General features: G+C 42.5%; 1 protein-coding gene across 3 annotated transcripts; it reads right to left on the bottom strand.

Annotated features, from left to right (window-relative positions):
* Nucleotides 1–2,903: 2,903 nt before the first annotated feature.
* On the bottom strand, nucleotides 2,904–17,931 carry ssbp3b (single stranded DNA binding protein 3b). Of its 3 annotated transcripts, XM_079220655.1 has the most exons (18): nucleotides 17,770–17,931; nucleotides 16,894–16,966; nucleotides 16,693–16,754; nucleotides 16,518–16,602; nucleotides 8,077–8,166; nucleotides 6,853–6,927; nucleotides 6,566–6,628; nucleotides 6,411–6,474; nucleotides 5,744–5,817; nucleotides 5,438–5,502; nucleotides 5,293–5,341; nucleotides 4,981–5,016; nucleotides 4,818–4,872; nucleotides 4,662–4,726; nucleotides 3,833–3,911; nucleotides 3,660–3,688; nucleotides 3,465–3,566; nucleotides 2,904–3,250 (listed from the first exon to the last, which is right to left on the bottom strand). In XM_079220655.1, exons 1-18 carry the CDS (start codon nucleotides 17,823–17,825, stop codon nucleotides 3,221–3,223), a joined length of 1,152 nt encoding a protein of 383 aa, XP_079076781.1. In that variant the 5' UTR covers nucleotides 17,826–17,931; the 3' UTR covers nucleotides 2,904–3,220. The 3 variants fall into 3 exon arrangements, with proteins under 3 accessions (XP_079076781.1, XP_079076782.1, XP_079076783.1); XM_079220656.1 differs by lacking the exons at nucleotides 6,566–6,628; nucleotides 6,853–6,927; XM_079220657.1 differs by lacking the exons at nucleotides 4,981–5,016; nucleotides 5,293–5,341; nucleotides 5,438–5,502; nucleotides 6,853–6,927.
* Between the last annotated feature and the right edge of the window lie 744 nt (nucleotides 17,932–18,675).

The following is an 18,675-nucleotide window of genomic DNA, read 5'->3' as shown; positions in this document are numbered from 1 at the left end:
TCTTTACTGCTGATTTGCAAAGCCTTGAAACCTGTGAAGCTTTTATTTTTAAAAGGGGTTTACAGATGCCGAGTGCTGCAAGAAGAAGGGCCTATTTTCTTTTTACCTTTCTACACTGGTTGTCCTGTTAAGATTAAACATCTTAAAAAAAACACAAACCACAGACAAAAAGGCAGCAAAACAGAATAATACAAATGTTCACAAGGGAACACACATATTGTGACTATAACTCAAGGTTCAGCTACGTAGCCGCTTCAACCTTTCAGCTGTATCCCACGGTCTTCTCCAGCAGGTGGAGATGAATAGATCTCGACTAAACAAAACGCAGACATGAATCTCCCTAAAGATCCACTGTGGACATTCACGTTTAGATTACTTGGACTGGATAGTGAGACACAACCTGGCAACCCACTCAGCCAGGGCTACTACGGCTCGGTGTTGGTAGGTTGTTGGGTGACTCACCACTCACACTTGGGCCTAGACTACACACAAGGTGTCCATTTTGTAAAAGGTAAAAATGATCATACATTTTACAGTTTGAAGCAGCTTGTATTTTGAGATATACATTCTTATAACTCTAATCCTAAAAAAAAAAAAAAAACTTTCCTCACTGAGAGACGCCAGGTTGAGTATGTTTAAAGTCCGGTTTGATTCAAGAAATCTATGACAGGAAGTTAAAAGGCCACCTTACCTAAATAAAAACCTCCACATGGCTCGGTCCTGTAGCTTGAAGGAGCCCGACCCCAGTTTCACCCCTTGGATGCCACGCATGCATCCAAACACTATACTTATTTTTCTTTTTTTTACTCCAAACAAACAAACAAACAGTCTCCATGAAGAAAATCGATGCACTCTTTCACACTTCTCTTGCAGATGCAGTTATAATTTAAGTTAATCAGTGTTGAAATCTATATTAATTATAGAGGTTTGTAGTATCTGTGAATGCTCCAAGGTTTCACTATTTCACAGGAGACTGATTACAGTGAAACTGTGAAAAAAAAGACAGCCTTCTTATGTAAGAGCAGTTGTTTACTAATTTTTTTTTAATGTATTCTTGCCCTCGTTTAAATGTGTTGAATTTTTTGGGACACACGTTGAGCTCCATTTGCCTGTACAAAAAGTGCTCATTAAATGTAGTTTATTATGACTCAACTGAAACACTGTGTTCCCTCTTCCCGTGTCACGTCACAGCAGCTCAGCTCGGCCTGCAGAGCGTTTCCCTGCCACAGAGTCTCCCTCCCTCTCCAGGATTTCCTCCCGTTAGACTGGTCGCTGCGGACTGCAGCAAATATTGAATAACGTTACCTCTCGGGGATTCAGTGATTTAGATGACACAATCTGAGATGTTTACAGGGGATATATAACGGTGGGACTCATCACAACACGGACATTTAATACCGGTGCTGAGGGCTCCACTGCAGCCACAAATACGTGGGCTGGTGATGCCGGTGCGAGCGGCATGCTACAGACTGGAGTGTGTCGTTACTGCAGCAGCCAAAAGGAGAAGAGATGTGAATGTAATGTCAGCTTCTGGCTGTTGGCCAATTATACTTTTGCATTTGTATTTTCACCCCACACCTGCCACGACAATGAGCTATCCCTCCGGGTCTATACAATGAAATCATCATTCTATATGTCGTTTTTTTTTTTAATGCATCATTTGAATGCTTTGCATATGTGTAACTTCAGCGTCCATTAAACATGTGGCACTCATGTCCACAGCTTCAGTGGCATAATTCTAGTTACTCCTAAATCTAAATGCGATATGAATCCTCGTTTCAGGCACAATGAAAAACAAACAACACATGTAGTTAAGTTATTGTAAAATTATATTAACAAGCAATCTTTCCTCAATTTGAAATAAAAAAATATCAGCAAATAAAGGCAACATAGGACAGATGTATATAATGCGTAATGTTCACAGGAAAAAAAAAAAAAAAGAAAAAAAAATTCTCATCACATTTACAAGACTGCTGCTAAGTTTATAATGATGCCTACTATAATTGATTTAGAAAGCTTTGACTAACTGAATAACTTGGGGCAATATATGTAGTCAAAGATTGCATCAAAATATAAAAAAAATGTGGGCGGGCAAGAAGGGGCAGGGTGAGGGGGACGACCAACGACACAGGAGGGAAGTGTGAACAACCAATACGTATGAGAGATTAAAATGGGCCGCTCATTCATAGCCAGTTCATCATAATCAACCAAACTGGAGATAGCACAGAAGGCTACGACGATGGAGAGCACAGAGTGTTAAGCACAGACAGGTAAAGAGATATACACCACATCTTAAAGCAGGTGTCCACATAGAGAAGAGCAGCACTAGGTAGTATGTTGTACACAGATTCTCAGCATTCATGCACTCACTTCTTATGCCGAAGCCTGGTTTTCCCATGACGGAACGCGACTGTTTAAATAAAAAAAAACAGCCAAGAGCGCAGAATCGCACTGCTGTCAACAATAAGAGACGGGAATCGATCAAACGGACATTGTACGAACCATCTGAGCGCTCACATACCGTAAAAGGTCGTCACAATAAAAGCCGTAATCTTTCAAGTCTTTTCCCCGATACAAACCTCTTTAAATAGAAGGGTGGGCATTGGGTAGGACAGTACATTATTCATAAAAGTGGCCACAGAGTAAAAGGCAAATTCTGAGTCCTATGTCAAACTGTGACACAGTACGCATGGCGAGAAGTAAAATGACAAGACAAAGACGTTCCAAGCTCACAATGCATATGCACACTCTCCAGTGTTTTAAGTGACAAAAGCGGAGAAATTTCCTGCACATCTTGCACCACAAAGCAATAATTAAAAAGTACAAGAGGTCCCTCTCCCTCTCTCCCTCTCTCTCTCCCTCTCTCCCTCCCTCCCCCTCCCTCTCCCTCTGTCCCTCTCTCTCTCTCCCTCTCTCTCCCTCCCCGAGGGGGTTATGGGGGCTCTGCAAAGAACATAAAACGTGTCATGTATGCATTTCAGTAGCTGGTTTTGTCACACTTGGGGCTGTGATAAATGGAGAAATTGTCCTTCATTTTGAGCAAGGAGCAGTAGTCGCCAGCCATTTAGATTTTTTTTTTCTCCGATCAGCATTCTGGCGTTAGCGTGGAACCAAAATGGCGCCTGTCCCTGATTCGGTGCTGATGTGTTTGGCCGTGTCCTATAGTGAGTTCAGATCCTCGGAATGATGGCAAATAATGTTGGGTGGGCTGGAGGGGAGGTCACACACTCATGGTCATGGTTGGAGAGTACTGTGGAGGCACAGATAGAAGAAGAGCGGATTAAAAACACACACACACCTTTTTCCTAACAAGTTCTCCTTGGTCAGACACGCAGCCAGCTCTTCACGCTGCTACTGAAGTCAGTGATGTTAATATGCCGTGACTGTGGCTTTTCTGTGTTATCAACGGGCGCTCTATCTCTGGCCTCGTCAAAGTACTATTACAGTCAAGAAGGGAGACTCACGTTCTCGCTCTGAAAAGAGTGGAGGAAGTTTCCACTCAGCTCCCCGTCATCCCTCGGGGTCCCGGGAGGATTGCTAATGCCACTTAAATTGTTTGGGGAATTCTGGAAACAAAGTGTTCAAAATGTGACATTTCACTTTATTCATGATCAAGCGCATGCAAAAAAATAAAATCTCTGCATGGTTACAATATTTACCTTGTTCATTCCATCCAAATCACCGGAGCCTAAGAATGAAACAATATGAAAAACAATGTTTGTATTCTATGACCATAAGAAAGGAGACAAATTATATTCTCGAATCCCTTTAATGCACCCAGAACATTTCTGTTCCGTGGTAGAAAGTGTATTTTTGGAGCCAGCGGGGTTACCTAGTGACCCGTTCATGTGGTGTGGTTCCATCCCAGCCATGGCTCCCAGGGGCCCGTCAGAGCCGGGGCCCATAGGGAACTGGAGGGGAAACAGGACAGCATGGACTCACTAACCACGTCTCCACAACACCCAACCAGGTTCAACAGAAAAATTACTTATTTCCGCTTCTGTGAACTTCAGTCCGTCTTTCAACTGAAAGTTCCGCGTTCAGATCATTTCCGTTTCAAAAGGAGATTGTTGATTTGATAAGCCTACCATATCAAATAACACACAGATGGAACCAGTAGAACCAGTGTATTGGTTTTGTCCCTAAAAAATAGTTTCTCTACATTCCTAGATGGATAGAGAAACTATCCCATGTGCTTTTCATGCAGGCCAGCTCTGTTTGTGTTATCAAGGAAGTGGAATTTGCTTAAGAAACCATTTAATAAACCACAAAAATGAAATACTTGAAGGAAAAGAAACTACAACTGAGAAATACTGGACATAATCTTTAAAAAAAAAAAAATAGGAAAAATAATTTCAAAAGCGGTATGCAGCGTCTCAGGTTGACGTGTGTATTGATCCGTCTAAAAGCTACTAGATCCAACATCCTATATCTAACTGTGAGAAAGATACAAGACCACATCATATAATGCAATATGTGGAACATTACTGAGTACAATTTAATTTCAAACCACGTTCAGTAACTTTATTTCAGTAATTTAGCAAGAAAAAACAAAGATTGTCTTTCTGCCCTTTTGAACTTCAGTGATGACAAAAATGTAGAATAGTCAAATAATTTGGAGTTTAGTTAACCCCCATTATATTTACAGAAACAGAACTTACATTATTTCGGTTGCCGGGTCCAGTGTTGATCATGGTGTACAAATTATCACCAGAGTTGTTTGAGTCTGGAAAAAGTACAATTATACATATAAGTGGCACTGGATAGTTCATGAAAAAAGGGGAATGACAAACAGCTTCGGTGAAGGAAGCACTAACCTGCAGGGCTGGGCATGATGGGAGTTCCTGGGGGTCCCCCACCTCCAGATGCACCCTATGGAGACAAAGTCAAAAGATAGAAATGAAGAAAAGAAATAACAATTATAATTTGACATAACTGTGTAATTAATGTGTAAGTCAAGCTGCCAGGATGTGTTCTCACCCCGTATGAACCAGGAGAGGGTGATGAGTAAGGCATCTGAAACCAAAAACACAAGCATTACAGCCCAGAAACGGGTGAGTGCAAACCCTTTCGATACCTCAAAATGTCATCATTCATCATTTGATCATCTTAATACCATTACGGCGGTCTGTCCAACTGTCTGTGGAAACCGTGACACATAATACTACAATTACATCCCAGTCTGGACCCGTGGAGCACATTATACCTCGGCAGCTCTGAGAGGAAATCTGACTGCAATCTGAACCCGCATTTTTCTGGGTGTAAAGTGTGCAATTGTGCATTAGTACTCACAGAGTTGGCATTGTTGGGATTGGGCCATGGCCGACCAGTCCCCGGGCCCCTAGATGGTAAATAAATAAATACATTTTAGTGACATGATGCAACAAGGTTAAAAGACATGTAAAAGAATATATCTACACGTTAAAAAAAGACTCACATGTTCACTCCTGGCATACCAGGACCCATGGTGTTGTGTGGAGGCCTCATCCCGCCACCAAAGTTCTGAGACACAAACAAAAATCCTTGTCTGTAAACAATTATTTTAAAACACAGGGTTCAGTAGGAGAGAAAGAAATCCATGCAAACCACTGACAGCATCAAAATAACTTTGGTTTGGATTTTGTTGGTACAACATTTAGAAACGCTTACAAATTAGTCTACAAACCAGTCTTGTAAAGACCAATGACTGTGGTCATCATCTAGGCAGTGGTGATATTAGTCTGTATTAAGTACAATAGCCTACCTGAGGGCCGGGCCCCATTGGTCCCATGCCTCGAGGGCCGCTCATTCTCTGCATTGGCCCCAAATTAGGATGGCCTGGAGGAAAACAGGAAATTGATATGAAGCGATAAACCAGGAAATAATTTCTCTACTGCAGATGCAGTAAGTAGTTTAAGTGAATAAAAAAAAAAAAAAAAAATGTACTGCACTTTTGTAGACAAGTACTTCATCATATACCTGATAATTAAACAACAAAAACATAAATAACGATACACAATATAGTTGTACAATACAATGATAAAAACTAACAAGAATCAAACAAAAAAGATTAAAATCAGCCATTAAAAAAAGCTTGCGCAAAAACAAGTTCTAAGCAATTATTTAAAAAAACAGGTAAAGTCAGAGCCAAGGGACCCTGATGGCGAAAGCCCAGTCACCCTTAGTCACCAGCCTTCAGGGACAACTAGTCACTGTGGGCTTGAGAATCGGAGGTTAGGACTTAGAGCATCGGGGGTGAAAGGCTCAGTAATAGAACTAAGGCCAGGCCAAATTGAACCTTAAGAGTTGTTAAACGAATCTTAAACTCCATCTGAATTTAACTGGAAACCAATGAAGGGGGGCAAGAATTGGGGTGATATGGAGTCTGCGTCTGGTCTTAGTTAAAATGCAAACGCAGCACTGAGTAGCACCTTGTGGCCGTGTTGGGTCCATGTTGGGCAGCATGGGATGAGGACCTGGTCCTCCGCCTGGTGGCTGCCGGGGAAAAGAAAAAACACAAAAGACTGAGTGAAACTTTTAAACGTGTGTTACGTATTCTGCATCCGCGTGTGCGTGAAAGCTCTACCTGGTTTGACATCCTGATGGGGGGACCTCTTGGGCCTCCAGCGAAGCGAGGCGACATGAAGGACTACAACAGAAACAACAATGCTTTATGAGATTTAAATAAAGAATGTAGGACTGAATGATTTCTCAATAGCTTGTTTGCGTGAATACTGAAAGCAGCATAAAGCCGAGACGGATGCCAAAGCATGAAGTACCAGCACTGAGAACCTGCGTTCCCAAATGACCGCAGACAGCAAAAACAGGAATTTTAAAAAAAAAAGAGCGAGAAAGAGGGAGCGGGAGTGTTACCTGACTGTGAGGTCCCATCATACTGTTAGGGGGAGGGGCCTGAGGGTGAGGAGAGCCCTGGGGACCAGCAGGACCCTGTGGCGTTGCACAAATTAAGAGAGGCAAGAAGGAAGACAGAGGAGGGAGAGAAGGGAGGATGGAGACAAAGAGAGAAAGGGGGAGCGAGAAACAGAAGTGAAAGAAGAGGGGCAGAGAGAGAAGCAGGGTTACTGCAGGGCAGTGGACAGTTGGAGCGCAAGAACCAAAGTGTGGCGCAAAAAAAAAAAAATAAATAAAAAAAAGATGCCCATTTCCATGTACCAAACACTGTAAAAGAGCGACGGCGCAGAGAGGAGCAAGCAAATGATTGAGCCTTGAATGAGGGAAAAGCGACAGAGAGATGGAGTGGATGTGTGCTCTTTTGCCTGTCAGTCAAGTCATCAAGAAGCCTGCTGCATGCAGCATGTCATCAGTGCTAATTTCCCGGAATTAACAGTGTCAATTAAGCTCTATGCAATTAGCTGTATAACAACACAAAACACCGGCACTGTGTCGCTAATGTTGCTGATCTGACAGAGTGAGGGGTCTAATTGAGATCCCTCCAATGGATTCTGATATGGAAAGTATGAGAGTGAGAGAGAGTGTGTGTGTTCTTGCATCAACGTGAACATGTCTTTCCCGATATTAACATGATCACATAATGACGTCTTTGTGACTTCTAGTATATAATAAGCTGGTGGATATCAGAGGTTGATCTAGTTGAAGCAGAGCAACATCGCAATTTTATGTCACCTCTTAGAGCCGGTTCCATACAGTTGCCTGCCAAGAACTTATCCTCATGAGATATTGATTTTCACTAGGTGCTGCACCTTTCGATTTCTCCATTAGGGAAAATGGCCAGGCCACGCCTGCCTGTTTACAGCACTGGAGGAGCCCAGGCAGACAGAACGTCTATGATGTTTACTACAAGTTCACCAAGCAAAACAAAAAGACTAAAGCGGTATAGACACAACCAATGTGGAGACCAACAGCTTCACGGAGCGCAGACAGCATTTTTACAAAGCGGGAGCCCGCAGATGTGCAGCGAGGCAAACGATCAGTTCATTCAATAATTTGTCCATCCACAGGATACCAATTTATGACAATTTTGATTATTCATTAAGAGGTGATTTATCAAGCGTTGGGAGTCGATTTAGGAGTGTTCCTAGCAGTAAGAGACCGTATCGGTGTGGGGAATTCGCTGACCTGGAAAAAGCCGGGTGGCATGGGTCCTCCCGGCATGCCCTCACCGGGGGGCATCCCTCCCATCACAGGACTGGGGGCTGCTGCTGCACTCTAAGAAAACGAGAGAAAAAAAGGAAGATATTGTCAGTACACGCATAGAACTTTAACACGCAGATGAAACGTTATTACTGGAAATCTTATTTAATCCTTTCATGACCGAGGTTCTCAGCACAGCTGGTCACAGGAAGAGCACCTCTGAGAAACTGGATATTCTAAAAAGGTCCCTTTCACACACACACACACACACAGTCTAGCACTGAAATGCTCATTCCGGCATGCGGTCATGTGCCGATGGGCGCCGGGATCGCCATTCAGGGAAATCTGTAACGCCAATTTCCACACCTCTAAGGCAGAGTAACATTCATGTGATAAAGCTGGTGCGGCTGTGTTGTGAATGAAAGCAGAAACACTGCAGGGACAAGCACTTAACCAATTACATCCGTCTGACTAAAGACGTTTTCACATGGGGCGACCAAACCAATCACAAGACAATGCTGATAATCTATTTAAGTCCACAACTGATTTTACAGTTTAACAGTGATGTCAATGCGTTCCCTCGTCTCGCAAACTTGCGTAACATTCAATACACTGCAAGAACATGAGCACCGGACAACAACAACAACAACGCATCAACCGCCATGTTCCTGAAAATAATAAGAGACCTTTTCCGCCGCCTACACATAAATACGGCCATCTCTTTTTCTTCTTCTGTTCACTTTTATGGAGGTTGACTAGCCTAAGAAATGCATCAACGCCATCTGCTGGACTTTCCCTTACCCCATATATTCCGGCACCGCCATGGCACATGTGAAAGGAGCGCAAGTCGGAAATGTTCCTTAAAGTAAGGTTTGTGTGAATAGTCAAAATCATGAATGGTGCCTGAAAGGTTATGCCAGTATTATACCAGGATCTAGGAGTCAAACAAGAGGTTTGGCGAAACCAGTTTGACTGTCATTCTAAAAGGGTTACTGTGCGTTATTTGACCAGCCTTCATGACCCTTACATTATTATTATTTTTGCTTTAAACACAATCTAACGCAGCGCCAACTATTCTATAAATAGAAGGAAATGGATTCAACATGGATTCTGTGGAGCCCGCATCGTTTGTGGGTGGACTGTATGAAAGCAACGTTAATGGGGTAATGAGGCCTCTGTACCCGGTTGATCCAGGATCCAGATAAGTATCAGTGGGATTCACTGAGTCAGTGGCTCTAAAGTGCTGCTACACAGCAGGGGCTCACTGGGCCGATATCCTGCTCAAACCGCAGCCCTAATTCGCTAATGTGCCATTTGCTTCGGTCACACGCTGCTAATTGACTGAGTTTTTCTTCCCTGTAGCGGAGGCAATCTGAGATGGGCTAATGTCTTCAGGCTGCGGGGCTTAGCTTCCAAAGAACCGCTTAAGAATAAGAGAAGCTCCTTGAGTCCCATTTCTTAATGCGTAGCTCACTCTTGTTATTGTGTTGGTGTACGCAAACAAGCAATGAATATTACAACGATGGATGCACCAGCGCACACACACTCTCCAGAGCTACAGACATCACTGGCCAATAGCCAACACACTCCCTGGTATTGACTGCTCCTTCCCTAATTATATCTGCCCAGGCTGCAACTGCAGGGTCACTGTGAAATACCTCAGCAGGGAGAGAAGTGAGGCGACAGAGAAAAGGCACATCTCATCAGGCCCCACCACCACCGCTGGGACACGGGCACAGCCTGTAAATCCAGTTTCTTTACTGAAATATTCTGCTCTAACCGTGTGGGAGAAGACATTTTAATGGAGACTTCAGTTGCGCCGCAAGATCAAATTCGCACTTGCATGTACTTCCTAACCCATCTTGACCAACTTTGGTTTGTCTCAGAATTAGGTCAATCTTGTGTATGAAAACATTTTAATTAAGATTCAAAGTGAACTTAATCTTCAATGTTCAAGATACAAAAGTCACAACTAAAACGTAAAGACCTGCAGTGACTCACTCAAATTCTGTTGAGCACCCACTTAAAACATAAAAATAGCTCAAATACCGAGAAAACTATAAAACTTCTCACTACGGTGTAAGCGGCATGTACATGTTTGGTGAACTGAATGGTTTGCAATGCTTTTGACCAAAGACACAAGAAATAGTGCTTTCTCAGATGACAGTTTGTACCTTTTTACCTCAAGCGCCCGCAGTCAACACCAAACTTATTTTTGGTGAATCTGCAGGGGCACTCGGAACAAATAAAAACAAATGTAACTGTATTTCCAGCAAAAGATGCAAACACACAGAACGCATGCATTAAAATAAATGTGCATACATACACATGGTCATAAAAAAACACTCACAACACTCTCAAGGCCAAATGATGCATCATATTTGTCAAAATGTGCAGCTTTTGGTTAGATTTACCAATACTACCACAATTATTTAGTTGTCCACATTATCAAATCTGCACATATTTATTCTCTAGATTTATTATGTATGCCTGACATGAGGGTAGATTAATTCCAACGATCACATGACTAACAACCACAAACCGTATATAAGAAGCAGGTGTAGTCACCGTGATCACCCCTTGCTTTGTGGAGTATTTTGAAGCCAGAATTTGGCATATTAGCAGTTTTACCTCTTCAGAGTTTCCCCCCTTCTCAATGCACCTTGGAAGTAGGTACGGTTGTGATATATATATATATATATATATATATATATATATATATATATATATATATATATATATATATATATATATATATATATATATATATATATATATATATATATATATATATATATATATGAGAGAGAGAGACTCAATTATCCATTAAATCATCTGACCAAGATATTTAAAAGCATTTCCACCTTCTTAGCATCAAAGTACCATTAAATACATATATTTTTGTCATTTAATCTCATGTCAAAGTCAGCACCATATCAGAAGTATATACTTAAAAATTGTTAAGAGCAGCAGTGCATGAAGAAAGTACAACCAAATCACCTGCATACTTAAAACACGACCTGTTTTGCAAGAATTGAACTGCCAAGACAAGTCCTCCACATGCAAGTCAAACAAGAGCGAAGCTAAGAGCCCGTCCCGCCCGACACTATTATCAACTTGGAAGGATTCACCCAGCAATTACTCCATCTAACCTGTATGGCCCGACAGGTTTACAAACACAAAAGGGCTCGAGGTAAATATTATGTTAGTTTTTATGAGAACGTCTTTTCACGATTCATTGAATCAAAAAGCATTTTAGAAGCACATAAAGTGTAATTATTACTACTTTATTATTTTTTAACAGCAGTGATGGGCATAATGTTTCTGTGGTGTGCTTTCTTGATCGCTTTTATGTTTCTTTGTGAGGATAATGAATAAGCAATCTATGAAACACGTTGGGAGGGATATTAGCTAGAGCTACATGCTCATTGTTATCACTATTTTTGTACGATTACATACTGCTTTATGGTTTCTGACACTAAAAAGCACAGAGACCATACAGTCAGGGACAATACAATAAGACCAGGAGTAAATACTATGAATCCAACAATGACCTGGTTATATTACAAAGAGAGGAGGACGTGATGTTGTGAGTCCATGGGGACGCAGTAGTTATTTTAAGAATCATGGTAAATCATGGATCCTGGTAAAGATTAAATGTATTCAGAAAGCGTCTGAGCCCTAAAGAGAGCCCATGCGGTGAACACTGTTACGAGGAGGAGGACTTTCAAGAGGCTGAGGAGTTTCAAAGACAAAGCGGTCGGAGAAATAATAGTTTCCAAACGCTGAACAAGTTAATGAAACGCGACGGATAAGATCGGGCGGAGATAATGTTTGTGTGGATCTCATTAGAGATGCGCTCACGTCTCCCACAAAGCGCAGAAATTAGAGTGATCACAAAACTAAAATATTTGGAAACTGGTGAAATGCAACAAAGTGCGTCTGTTAGTATCGATTTACATGCAAACCGACGCCACTACTTATGTAGAATGGCCAGCAATAATATCAAATAGATACTAGATTAAATACTAAAATTATCAGCATGGTAAATAATCGTAAGCAAAATACATATAGGAACACAACTATCAGCATGTGAAAAGGCTCCCCACAACAAGGCGTTGATCCATGTTTTAAGTATAGAAGGGTGTATACCCCCTTTATTCTAATGTGTATGTTGTAAAATAATGGGGCCAATAACTAGGCTTCACCATTTTATGTTCCAAGTAAATTCCCTGTGTAAAGTTGTCTGCTATATTGAATGCATTCATTGCAGCTCATCTCTAAAGACGTTCATCCTTATTCTGATCGCATTTGAACAGCCCATGAATTGCCACTCCTTCGGGACATCAGTAGTAAATTCTTCCTCTAAAAATGAAAGTGTTTTGTCATTAAGCAAAGAAAACATTCCTGGTGCAAATGGAGGAAGGAGTTGCTCTGTTCATTATAGATAACGGCTGATCTACAGTGTCTAGTTTCATAGTAGAGTGTTATACGGTCATAGAGCCAAATTGTCTGGTCCCTTTACAGCGAAACAAACGGCAACGTGTTTTGTTCCTCTACCCTTAAGTAGCCCATTCCTGGAATGAGGCCTGCAAAGAAATAATGAAGTAAAACAAAGCTGTATTTAAAGGCAATGAGTCATAAAACGTCAACAATCTACATAGCTCTGTTGGAGTCAGAAACTGAAAAGCAACTTGCACTGTTATGTTAAATCTTCATCATGTCTAACTAAAGTCCACAGCTGTGCTTGCTGGACTGTCCCAAATAGCCTGATGCTGCCTCTCGAAAACGAGCCGCGTCTGTCCACACACACACACACACACACACACACACACACACACACACACACACACACACACACACACACACACACACACACACACACACACACACACACACACACACTATCTGGTACAGGAAAGGGGCAGATGTCTCAGCCCTGCCTCAGGCTATGAGGGCTCTTGTCTGGGGCCTTCCATACAATTTCCCAGGGGACCTCTTTTAGTACAGACTACCCCCCACCCTAACATGATTCAGCGTGTATGTGTGTGTGTGTGGAGTTAGGAGCACACAAGCAATCCCAGCCAAACAAATTTCCCTTGGATTCTCGAATCACTGAAGGAGGTTACAAAAGGCCGGAGCGACAGCGGATGTGCTCGTGCGCTCTTTACAAAAACAAAGAGAGAGGGGGAGAGGGTGATGCAGAGGGGGAGAGAGAGAGAGAAGGAAAGGGAGAGCAGGGTGAGGATGACCAAGAGGTTGACTGAGGCAACCATGAGAAGAAAAAAAATGTAGATTTGAAAAGGGATGAAGAAGGGATTGATTTTAGTTTTCGGTGGTTGGGCTGCATCACCGACCACCCAAATGTCAGCTCCTGATCTTACGTGCTCTTAACAGCCTCACTTCTTCCACTGGAGCCGACGCTCAAAAGAAACCAGCCCCTATGTTTAGCTTGTAAATGTTTAACCATCAATCAACATCATAAAACCCGCTCCGAATCCTGACTGGATGCTTTTCCTCTCTCTGGTTACTTCTCGCAGGTCCCTTCCACTTCTCATCTCCGTCCCTCCTCGTTTCGTTCCCTCAGCTCCTCCACGGAGGTGGATGCTGGGCATATGCCACGGTGTCACTCCCCTTTTCCAATCTGCCTCTCAGCTCTGTGACAGCCATCAATCAGCCGCTGACGCCATGGTAACGCCCCCCCCCAACCCCCCTCGGGGAGCGTCCGTCAGTCCCAGTGTGAATACACCGGGGTTTTTACGAGCCCTGCCGGCTAACAGAGTAGCTATCACCTCCCCCACACCTAGACAAAGGCACAGGGTCCAAGAACGAGTACTGTCTCTACACACATACACACTTGCCTGACCCCCAACATCGACAAATGAACACAATGAGGAGGAACATCAGAGCGAAGGGCAACCACAAGATGTCGGGGAGAGCCAAACCCGCACACAAACTCCCAAAAGCTCCCGGCCACAGCAGCACAGGGCCCAGACCGACGATTCCCTGCTCCCTCATTTGCTTAATGTTTTCCATGTTATGAAAATTGTCTCCGTTGAAACACAAGCTGCAATCTGACATCTTATTATGTGCCGTTGAATCTTTCAAAAAACGGTCAGAGGGAAACAGCAAAAATAATATCAGAAAAATCAGTTCAGCTGTTAATATTATTACACATCTATTTCCACAAAACAGATGAAATCTGGGACACTTTACAAGACCACCCAACCCAAGCAGGCAATCATAATCAATCAAAGAGAAATTACTATGAAATAGGCTTTTTTGAATTAAGGTCGGTTTTCCAACAAAAGGCCCTCCTTAGTCTGTATGCGTTAGAATAATAAGAATTGAGGTTGCTGAAAAGGGCAGAGCCACGCCGTCGCCTCTCTCCTGCTCCCAGGTCACCTGCCCGTTCAGGAGGCCTGTTACCCTGACAACCCTATCTGCCAGAGCAGGACCAACATCCCTGTTTAACCCCTTCCTGTCTTGATGAATCACCGATCTACCTACAAGCCGAGCTGTGTACCGGCCATCCCGAGAGGACTCCTTAACCCCTAATGTCTTTCCTGGGCCGTGCTGACGCAGCAAAACCCGAATAGCACTTTTTATCTAATTCACGTCAGCTACATGATGAAGCACACGGAAGGGAACCGCAGCAGCCACTGACCAGCAGTTTGCACTCTCTGATCCTCAGGACGCTGACTCAAAACAGGAAACAATGAAGCACTTGCATAATGGCATAATTATCAAGATGCAAAACACCCAAACTATGCAAATATGGAGATGCCATCATATACGGAACAATGCGCTGCTGAACGATGTACTTGTCCAGAGCGATATTGAATAGATTTTGGATCAGAGGCCTTTACAGTTCTGCAGTTTTAAATTGTTTTCCTCAATGTAGATAATATGTCACATTCGTACTTAAAGCAACCACACATCAGGGCTCCAACAATCCGTGTCCGGGTTCCCATTCATTTTCAATTATGATCTAGTTGGTACAACAGAGAGGAACCATGTCACACACGGACAAATCTCTGTTTTCTTATGAATTATAATAACCATTGCTGCCCGAACACCAATAACTGAATAGTCGGAGCATCAAAAACACAACCAGTAGCCTGCAATTTTGCCTCCTCCCACTGATTTATAGCACAGCATACTTTACCCGCTTTACTATTAATGTTAAATGGAGTCTTCAACGAGGTTAAATCACATCCCCTGTGAGCTACTGTTATGAAACCTAAACATTTATGTTATGCTCCAGTTTACCGTCACGACGCAGCATTGCTTTTGAAGAGACGATGCTAGCAAAGTAGGCCAGTATTTGGCTCATATATACGATTGAGTTCACACGCTTTGACCCCGGTTTCTCATTCAGTATCAACCAACTCTCTCAACAATGCCCAACATGCATTTGAAACCATTGCTACATGCCAACTAATTTAACATTGTTTTAACAGTTCAAAAACAACATAAGCAACGTTATGTAACATCATCCGACCTGCATGTGCGACCATAACGGAGAAGAGCCCATTCAAAACACTCTCGTCCACTAACTACCATTTGAACGTTAAAATTATCCTGAATATAGCAAAGCCCTTTCAAGTGGCAATGCTATTCGCTTTGGGGGAGCCCTGATTTACTCTTAGATAACGATTTTCCGAGACATTTTACTTTGACTGTCATTTGTGTTTTCAATGACTGGAAAATGTGTCAGTGGTGTTTAATTTTTTTCCAGGGCGCGTGGGAACCCGATGTGTGTGTATGAAGCTCTCAGACGATGTGCGGAACAAACAGAAATGTGTTTCTGGTCTTCACAGCCGAGGCAGGGAGCTTGAGAGTCGCATGGATAAGGGGAGAGCGCTCGACAGGTCTGACTCAGGACATGCTGACATCAGCATAATTTCCACAGAAGCCTATAAAGCTCGCTGTTGGACGCATCATTCGACCCACCGACAGGGCAAGATGACCGATCGTAAATTTAGAAGAAGAAAAAAATAAAGATAGTCCTGAATTACATTCGGTAGTTAAATACAGCTACAACGGTGCAGAGGGCAAGACAAAATGACGTACAATAGGGACAAAAGCAGAAATCAGACAGAAATGACTTCTGGGTGAATCATGACCCTTCTTCGAGCTAAAAGGAATCACAATAACCTGAAGTAGTTACACAGTTGAAGGCGAATGTGGGAGATTTGGTTCAGGACTCGAGTGTTGACAAACAGAGATTGTGAGCACTTTGCTCCGATAGCTCCAACGAAAGGAAGAAGAAGAAGAAAAAAAAAAAGAATCTGACTCATTGCAAAACCCAGGCCGGAGACACGTTATTTAAACCACTTCTTAGCCTTGAGAGCAGACTTGTTGTCTTCTTTATCAGAAGACAGAGCAATATGTGCAACAGTTCCCATGTAAGAACTACTCACGTAATCATGGAAGGCTTTCGCTTCGCTGGAGTGGTCACATGTCTCTCTCCTCTCTGGTGCAGCACAATACAAGTCCCAGAATACACTGTGGACAAGACAGGTCATGAAGCAAGCAAAAACCACACAAATAACCCCTGGACATGTTAACAGGGAGACGGGGAATATTATCACTTACCACCACCAGGAATGTAGGAATCCAGGGGGTTCTCCAAGTGTTATGTTTTTCTCCCATCGGATCTAGTACAAGGGGGATTTCAATGATTATCCAATTAAAAACATTTACATATATTGTGCAAAAACATCTACATAATGTTTAAATATTTTTTTTAAATGGACATGATAGTATAGTTGAACTTTTCCCCATAATGTTACATACCTCTGATAAAAAGGTCTGTGCAGACTTCTGAGCTCCTATGTGCAACAAATACTCGTAGACGTACAAAGCCAACCTGTGTGGGGGAAGGAGAAAAAAAAACTAATGTTAGGTTTTCATTTAACAAAATATTACCAACTGGCAGAAAAATAAACGTCAAACAAGCAGATGCAATCTTCTCCAACGGCCACACTGAGTGACTGGAGTCGGGCACAGGCCCTCTGAACAATGGCTGCCAAATAGCCTATGCCAAAAAAATGGATTGGGGGACTGTGTAACCAAGCCGAAACCTGGGGACGATTCACTGTAAATAGAAGATTAAAAGAAAGTGATAACGCAAGGCAGTGTAATTTAACATCGTGTGGTGAAACATAAAAAAAATAAATTAAAACACACACACACACCAGCAGCCTGCAGTGTATTAGCTAGGGCACAGTATCCTGGTGGCACTGATGGGGCTGAGGGGAAATACAACGGAGCCTCTCCGAAAAGCGCAACAGAGAAAACAATGTACTGGTGTCGCGAGACGATGTTATTGTTTTCTCCTGTCCGCGCTCGCGACTGAATAACCGCACGAAAGACGTTAAAAAAACACAACCAAACTGAACTCGGAAACGTTGGGTGGAGGTGTGAAAAGAAAGCAACACACACACACACACATACACACACACACACACACACACAGAGAGAAAAAAAAAAAAAAAAAAGCTGAAACACAGCTCAGGGGAGGAATGGCGAGCAGACAAGGCGGTTCATTCAATTCAATTCTCGCTAGGAGGAAATCGTCTCTCGTCAGCCCGTCCAGCGAACAACAGAGAGCAAGAAGGGAACAACTTACGAGACAAAAAAACACACAATAATAAACGTTGGTACGCTTACTTTTCTCGTGCTTGGCCGTCCGACGGCACCGGGGTGCCTTTGCCTTTGGGGAACATTGTTTTGTGTGGGAGGACGACCGCCTTCTCTTTCTTTTCTTTTTTTCTCTCGCTATTTCATCTGTCAGACCATCGCGGCTGCGACCCTCTCACACTCCAACCGCACTCCGCCTCAACCCGAAGACTCAACCGAGCATGGTCCTGTGGGGGGGGGGGGGGGGAGGCGGGGCCAGCCCTGAGTGACGCAGCCGACAGCCAATGAGAGCTCGGGCTCGTCTTAAGGTCTGCCCTGACTGTGCTTCTTTAAATTACCGTTTCGACGTTGATATCGAGCTTTCCAGGTTATATCGAGGTAATTTAATGAAGATGATATAGTTTCATTGTTGATTTTTTTACTCATTCATTGTAAATGAACTATTGTGATAATTAACCAACATTTTATTTTACAATACAATAAATGGATATCTAGGAGAGTGTATCATGTATTACATATGTATAATTTAAAATAGTTATAATCTGGAACATTGAAAATACCAGCTGATTTGAGGTAAAAGGCAGAGTTTATATTTAGTTTGACCCTTCATAGTAATTAATTAGCCAACAGTAAAAATGATCAGAAATGTAATCAGCCAATAGCTCCCCATCAAAAAAGGGCTGTATATTTATATATGCTATGGCAACAAAGAGGGAAAACAATTTGATTTGATAAATTCTTCATAACCAAAAAATATGATGATTTGGAATATAATAATTGTTTCAGAATCAGCTTTAATGGCCATGTAAGTTTACACATACATGGAATTTGACTCCGGTTTCACTTAGCTCTTCGTATACACAAATGTCACTTGAGTTTGAAAGACATTAGAACAATTCATTCATTGGCCTATTGAAGCCAGGCTTACAAAAATAA

Source organism: Taurulus bubalis (assembly GCF_910589615.1).
Source record: "Taurulus bubalis genome assembly, chromosome: 7".
Taxonomy (NCBI): Eukaryota; Metazoa; Chordata; class Actinopteri; order Perciformes; family Cottidae; genus Taurulus; species Taurulus bubalis.
This window is presented reverse-complemented; position numbering and strand designations above follow the sequence as displayed.

What these genes read in the sequence shown, in the direction of transcription:
- ssbp3b (XM_079220655.1), bottom strand. Translation starts at nt 17,825, where the DNA reads ATGTTCCCCAAAGGCAAAGGCACCCCGGTGCCGTCGGACGGCCAAGCA. An exon ending in CCATCAGGATGTCAAACCAG is followed by an intron (nt 6,475 to 6,565) that starts GTAGAGCTTTCA and finishes TTTCCCCGGCAG; the next exon opens with CCACCAGGCGGAGGACCAGG. An exon ending in CCACATGAACGGGTCACTAG is followed by an intron (nt 3,689 to 3,832) that starts GTAACCCCGCTG and finishes TTTCATTCTTAG; the next exon opens with GCTCCGGTGATTTGGATGGA.